At 37.7% G+C, this 7216-nt stretch overlaps 1 protein-coding gene across 1 annotated transcript; it reads left to right on the top strand.

Moving 5' to 3' along the window:
* The first annotated feature begins 318 nt into the window (after positions 1–318).
* LOC140282760 (interferon gamma-like) lies at positions 319–6582 on the top strand. Its single transcript, XM_072377313.1, has 4 exons — positions 319–573; positions 1404–1475; positions 4475–4762; positions 5725–6582. Exons 1-4 carry the CDS (start codon positions 451–453, stop codon positions 5863–5865), a joined length of 624 nt encoding a protein of 207 aa, XP_072233414.1. The 5' UTR covers positions 319–450; the 3' UTR covers positions 5866–6582.
* The last annotated feature ends 634 nt before the right edge of the window (positions 6583–7216 follow it).

Consider the following 7216-nt stretch of genomic DNA (forward strand, 5'->3'; position numbering starts at 1 on the left):
AACAGGTTCTACTCTCTGAAGAACCCGTCAGCATCCTCCACAAGGGTGCATGGAAATAGACTGCTAGAATCTCCAGTATGATCATTAAAATCATAAATTCCAATAAAACCTCTGGGTGGAGTCAAATTCATCTGATAATTAGTGTCTGACATGCATGAGTGGGAGACCCCTCTACCACTTCTATGAAGTTTGATGTAAAGGAAGCTGTAAACCACAATTTTCACACCTAGATCATTGCTGCAAAGCTGCGTCACACACTCTCTCTCACAGCCTGATATATCTAAGGCTTTCATGACAAGTCGAACAGTTTGAGCCAACTTCAGGGCAAGAGACATTGTCCTCAAGGTTTCTGCCTCCCTCCTCAGCCAGCCTCCGACACGGATCAAAAACCAGCAGTCACTTCGGACTACAAGGACTGGACAAGAGCACAGGTGTACTACGAGCGTTAATATGATGGCAGCTATGGTGAGGGCAGTGGTCTGCCTGTCACTCTGGACCTCAGTGTGTCAGGTCAGCGGCTCATATGCCTCTGACGACATGAACAGAACCATCCAGAACCTCCGGCAGCACTATGTGAGTATCGACAGTTCTGCTTTTGCTGTTTGTACTCTTGTGCTACCAGTTTTCAAATACCCTCTGTTTCCTTATGCTCTCACCACAAACACACACATGCGCAAACAGACCTTTCTGGTCTTGAGCTGAGTAGTTAAAGGGCCATTCTGGTGTTTTCACTCAACACCCAAATTGTGACATAGACTTGTTGGTAAGTGTATTAAACTGTGGTCATGTGGGAGTCCAAGCACACTGTCACTGATAATGTATTGAAAGGCAGTACATTACTTTAAAAGTTGGCTTCATCATGCAAGAACCAATCAGAGTTGCATGTCTGAGTGTCCTTAAATGCACCGTTAGTATTCTTTTGTTTTTAAAACAGTCAAACTGCAAGAAGAAAAAAACAAACATGTTTTTATCGTTTTAGTTATATTAGTGTGCTATTTGTCTTTTGTTTTGGAGGACTGGGTACCTGAACTTGTCAACAATTCTTCAAGCTGATATTACAAACTGTCCTTGAATGCACCACCATTACTGAAATTACTGTCTGACAGTCCTTGAATGCATCCGCAATTTTAAAAGCCCATGAAAGAAACAACCTAATTTTCTTGATCTGTTATAAATCTATCTATTTTAAATTTGACTTGAACACCAAACAGCATAAGTCAACAGATAGATGTGAAAGCTCAGATTTCTTACTGTCTCTAAATGCACCTTTCGCAGCAAAGCAGTCATTCACATTTACGGGGTCAATCCTAAACCAGAAATACAATGTGAAAACGGTGCTTTAAGTGAGGGTTAATTAAATAATGTAAAACTTTTAATACTTGTGTTTTTGTCTCCTTTTGCAGAATATTTCAACAAGTGATATATTCAACGGGAAAACTGTCTTCTCCAGGGAACCACTGTCTGGCAAAATTGAGGTAACTGTAAGCTGACTTTATGTTGTTCAGCGTCCTATTGTAAAAAATGTGGATCTCCGAAGAAATATCAACTACTACAGATCCAAGAACTTCAGATATACATCCACAGAGAAAACATATACACTGATGTAAACATTATGGCTTAACATCTGATGTTTCTAAGATACTATCTCAAAACAGTAAGTTAGTATCTCAAAGGGTCAGAGTCTCCTAACAGGATAAACTTCACCAATCTAAAGACTTTTGCAATCACAGTTCCTCCCTCAATTCAATTCAATTCAATTCAATTCAATTCAATTCGTTTCAATTAAATTCAATTCAATTCAATTCAATTCAATTCAATTCAATTCAATTCAATTCAATTAACTTTTATTTATATAGTGCAAAATGACAACAAATGTCATCTCAAGGCCCCACTTCTCTGTTTTGCACATTTAAGATACCCCTTTTCTTTTCCGGATCAAAGAGTAGCAGCTAGAACTCCAATTGTGGTGTTTTGGGGCAACTGGATGGCTTGATGACCGCTCCTTGATCCTCAAAAGAATATGGGCACCTTTCTTCTATTAAATAGAGGACTAGATTAAAGAGAAAGAATTGGGATTAGGTTTTATTGTCTCCCAAAAAATTAAAACAGACATAACTCATAGATGGATTACAGGATTTATTGTTTTATCACACTGGAAATTGCCTTCCATAGCTGCAAGACAACCGTTACTCTTAAGATTTGCACAAATCTGAACTCCATTCGTTGCTTCAGTTGTAATTCTTCAGGTGATACACTGACAGTTGTGAAATTAGCTTGACTTAAATACATTTTAAAGAAAAGACAAGATCAGTATCAAGCCTTTGTGTTTAAGTTCAAAGTTTAGGTAAAACTAACACTTTCTCTTGACGAAACAGTATATATCATCACTGCTCTTCTGGAATTTTTCCAGCAGTAGTTGGGATTCAAAGATGTAGTTAAAGGTTTTGGTTATGGGTTATGGGCTGCTGTGCCTTGCAGCTATTCCGTACAGAAAAGTTCCATCATATAGTTCTAAAACCACAATTAGACATGTTTATATTTCTCATTAAGGAAGACGATTAAAAAGATTAAAAAGACGATACACATTATTGTTAATCATTTTTAGAAATATTTCTTAGGCTAGCACTTTCTCCCTGTTTCGAGTCTCTATGCTAAGCTAGGCTAACTGTCTGACTCCCTTTGCAAAAACAAAAAGAAAGCTAATTTACAAACATGTTCATGTCAGATTTGAGATTTTAAAGTATGTTAAAGTTGAGTAATGTTTGCTATGTGAAAACTAGGTGTAGAAGAAGGTGGTGGACTGCTTTTAAGCTGCTTTCCATGCTATCCTGTTAAGCTAACTAAACTAGCCCATCATTTTGTTAGCAACTGGCTGATGTTTTCCTCATGTTTCTGTCTGTCACAGCGCTGTCAGACTCTTTGAACAGTTTGAACTTGATCACACTGGAGTTTGTGTTGAGGTTTTTGTGGTTTTTTTCCTGCTGGCTGTTCACCGTGCAGCCTATCTGTAACTATTGTCAGACTCCTAACTAAACTTTCACTCTTCACCAACTGTGAGCCAAAGTCACCTTATGGTTTCGAGTACTGAGAGCTAACGCAGCATATTTGAACCACTGAAGAAGGCGGTGTCTTTTCTTCTGGAGTGCTACTTGTTGTTTGTGAAGTCTTATGTGGTTTTCGTGATATCATAGGGATCAGTTTCAGATTTAGATTTGAGGAACAGAATATAAACAGAAAACAACACAGAGGCAAAGTTTGCTCTTTAATTTTACAACAGACAGCATATTCCATGCCAAGGCTAGTTTGGAAACACTATGATGAGATCACTTTCAGGGTTGAATTAGAAAATATGTTGCACTACCTTTTCTTAAACAGTTTAAAACAGCTCTCTGAATGTGTGTTGCAGCAAAGTTGGGCCAATTGTGGCTCACAGTCAGTGCAACATAGCATTAAACATCAGGTAATTTTGTGGACTTTTGTGGATAATTTGGAGCACTTTGAGTAGCAAAATCCCACAGTTGACACTGGTGTCCGGATGTTAAAATGGTCCAAAAGTGGCCTAATCTCTTGGTTTTCTGATTGCTTATTTACAGAATCTTCCAAAAAAGTCACAAAGGAAGAAAAGACTGAAAGTCAGGATGAATATCTCAAGACATTTAGGTATTCATGCTGGTATTCAGGGTAGAGGCTGCTATATAGAGCGTTGTATTTAGCATGGACTTAAAGGCCACATAGCATGTACACACATCTGGGTTTTCCCATTTATTTTTTCCTTTACACAGCTTTGAATTTGTTCCACTCCAGTGTCCTGTTATGACTCATCTGTGTTGAATCACCTTATTAGGCAACAATTGATCTTTCTGATGATATATATATATATATTTATATATATCATGAAAATGTTTTGTTGATGTTCCAATTGTTGCTGCTCAGTTGGTTACATTTTTTGAGGTGAATTGGAGGATGCCTCTCCAGGGTCTATGAAGTGCAAAGCTTTAAAGTGTTCAGGCTTGACACAAAGAGTTTTGGTATCTCCTGACATTTGACATGATATCAAATCTGAGACTCTTGCATCCAAACGAGTTTCAAACCTGTTAAGCAGCGTAGGAATATGGCATTCATATTTCACAGTCAGTGAGTGGTTTTCCCCTTTAAGGCCTACACTATGCTTTTTTTAATTCTGTGTGAGAAACCACAGAGTTTTTCCACTGTGTGAGATGTTTATTGCACATTGAGCCTGGTACAAGTTTGTCAAGCCAAAGCAGAGGAGTTTCTTTGTTAGTAAGAAAATACCACTGCTTTTATGAATGTCATTAACTCTAAATGTAATCTTTCATAATTCAGTTCCTACCTTTAAAAGTGAATTCATCAAAAAATCAGCTTGCATAAAACATCAATATTTGAAATTTCAGCTGAAGTAAAAATAAAGGAACTAAACCTTTGACTTACATACCTTTTTCTTGTTCCTTCTCAGACAAAGATGGTGTTCATGGGTGGCGTTTTGGACATGTACGAAAATCTGATCCAGCGCATGTTAATACAGTTGCCCACTCCAAGTCCTCTGACAGTCAGGAGCAAAGAGAAAGTCACCTCTTCCATCCCTGCTGGATCCATCACGCCCAGTGGGAAAGGGTCACAGGCCACCGGAGATGTCAGGCAGGGGCTGAAAGACGTCCTGGAGATGATCCAGAAGCTGAGGAAACACTATTATCAGGAGCAGGTGAAGCTTGTGCATGGACTGCATGAGCTCAAACACATTCAGGTATGGAGACTGCTGGCACGATGACCTGATACTTATCAAGGCTTATGTTGAGTTTAGCTTTAAGTGACACTCATAACGGGTCAGTGAAATGAGGACTGATGGGGAGCCTAAAGGATAACCTTCTGAATGTTAAGTACGGCTAATTTAGACCTTAAAGATGGGGTGTTGTGACATATTAGTATTAGTATGATGATTGGGATTTTCAAAAAGTTAATAGCAATATTGTGTTGATAATACACATATGATAAAATTGTGAGTTAATTTAAGCTAATAGCATCAACACTTTATTGAATGGAGATTGTCTTTTGTAAAATTTTGAATGTGAGATGAATAAGTAATATATTTCTGTTGATATTATGATAATTTAGTTATTGTGAATGCTTTTGACCATAATAACTGTGGAGTGAAAGGGGTTGTGGCAGCTGTGCTTTAATGTAAACTTGGAGCGTTTTTCTAAGTTTCACAGTTAAGTTTATGCAGGAATATGAAGGACTTACTGGAAGCCCTGTGGAAAGACAGGCTTTATAGAGGCCTTAAAGTAATGCTTGAGAACTTAGACCTGGGTCCTGCCTAAAGGGCTTAAACGAAGCCTTTTAGCAGGTTTATGTGGAGCTCACAAAGGATTTTCAAAGGGCTGAAATGAAGCTTTCTGCATGGACTAGAACAAATTACATTTACAGCCTATGTAAGGCTGAAAGTAAAGATTTTTAAAAGTTTGTCAGGATCTTAAAGAGGTCTTAAAACAGAGCTCGTAAAAGATCATAGACCCAATTAGAAGCTACTGTATGTAAATGTTTGTTTGCAAAGCCTATTGAAGACTTATAAGTAAGGCTGCATTAGATATATAAGTTTCTATTTTGAATTGTTCTGTTATCATTGAATATAATGATCAATGTGCTGTCTAACACTGTACTGCTGATCTCCATCAATGAAAAACTTCTCCATCTGTCTTTCTCCTCCAGATGAACAACCTGAAGGTCCAGGGCAAAGCATTGTGGGAGCTGCCCTGGCTGTTTGAGGAGGCGAGCTCGCTGGCTGAGACCATCAGCAAGAAGAGGAGAAGGCGACGGCAAGCAAAGAACAGAGCTAACCGGAGAGGCTAGAAAAAAAAAGCACAATGCAGTTTCAATGCAAATGAAAAGAACAAAAACAAGGATGCATGATATCTGATGTCAAATTTGTACAAAGATTAGAAACATTACAAGACCAAAATTAAATTCATGTGCCTTTTTAAGAGTTTTTTTAATCTAAAGGATTATTTCATTAAGATGTATTAAAATGGCAGACTAAGCCTAATAGATGTTCTAGTTTTGCATAAATCTATAGTTTTTAATGGTAGTTAAGGGTTTGATACGTGGACGCAGCAAGAATCCAGTTTCAATATCACCTGGAAATACTTGACATTTTGTGTTTGTTTTTTGTAAAAATCAATGATAAAATATTCTGAAAATCAGCTAGTTACAGATGTTGATTTATGTAGTCTTGAGTGAGTCAGGTTTGAATTTCTATTACTGCTGTTTTAAGAGAATATCCTTTTCTATGCACTCTGACTGGACTGTGGTGGGGAAGTGGGAGGAGCCAAACTGGGAGCAGTCTGATTGGTGGAAGACAACAACAACCTTCCTTCTCTATGTACCTATTTACAGCACGAAATACTTCAGAATTTATTGATGAAGCACTTAAAAGTACTTACTTTGTAAATTCAGGTGCAACACTGTGGTATTTTGCTGACATGTTTGAAATTTCTTTATTTATTTTTGTATTTAAGATGGTTATTTAATAGTGAACACTGATGTTGATTATTTATTATCTATTTATTGATTGGCACATGCTGAAAAATGCAGCTGAATAATAAAACAATGAACTTCAATTTGCTTTTTTTGTCGAATTTTTTTCTGTTTTCTGTTGGTTTGATGTGGCCGCTAAAGATTCAACATATGTTTGTGAACTAGAGGTTAATTCATTCAAACTTTTGATCGTATCATGTGATTTGATTCATTTAATGATCAGCATACGTTTAAGTTTGCTCAGTTATTGTGTTTATGTTCTTCATAGAGATATGTGGTCCTTAAAGGTAACTGAACTGCACTGAAAAGACAAAAATTGGAGCATCTACAGTCATATGAAAAGAAAGCATGTTCCTCTTCCGTTCTATGGTTTTATGTACCAGTAAAATCATTCAAATTCTTCTGGTCTGTACCAGGTCTTAAAATTAGAAAAATTGAAGAGCAGCAGTGAGCTGCAGTGATGGTTTCCTGTGGGACGTTATCAGTCTCTCTCATGGTTCTGGAGGAATCTCGGCCACTCTTCTCTCCAGCGCTGCTTCAGCTCATTGAGGTTTGCAGCTTTGGTTTCTGCACAGCTCTCTTAAGGTCCCACCACAGCATTTCAGTCAGGCTGAGGTCTGGACTCTGACTGGACCATTGCAGCACCTTGATTCTTTTCTTTTTCCCA

The sequence above is a fragment of the Leuresthes tenuis genome, unplaced genomic scaffold (genome assembly GCF_036924035.1).
Source record: "Leuresthes tenuis unplaced genomic scaffold, fLeuTen1.0.hap1 SCAF_23, whole genome shotgun sequence".
Taxonomy (NCBI): Eukaryota; Metazoa; Chordata; class Actinopteri; order Atheriniformes; family Atherinopsidae; genus Leuresthes; species Leuresthes tenuis.

Bases quoted from the DNA above. Each gene is read 5' to 3' on its own strand.
- LOC140282760 (XM_072377313.1), top strand. From the start codon at position 451: ATGATGGCAGCTATGGTGAGGGCAGTGGTCTGCCTGTCACTCTGGACC. The intron at 1,476-4,474 runs GTAACTGTAAGC...GTTCCTTCTCAG, and splicing joins CACTGTCTGGCAAAATTGAG to ACAAAGATGGTGTTCATGGG. The intron at 4,763-5,724 runs GTATGGAGACTG...TTTCTCCTCCAG, and splicing joins ATGAGCTCAAACACATTCAG to ATGAACAACCTGAAGGTCCA.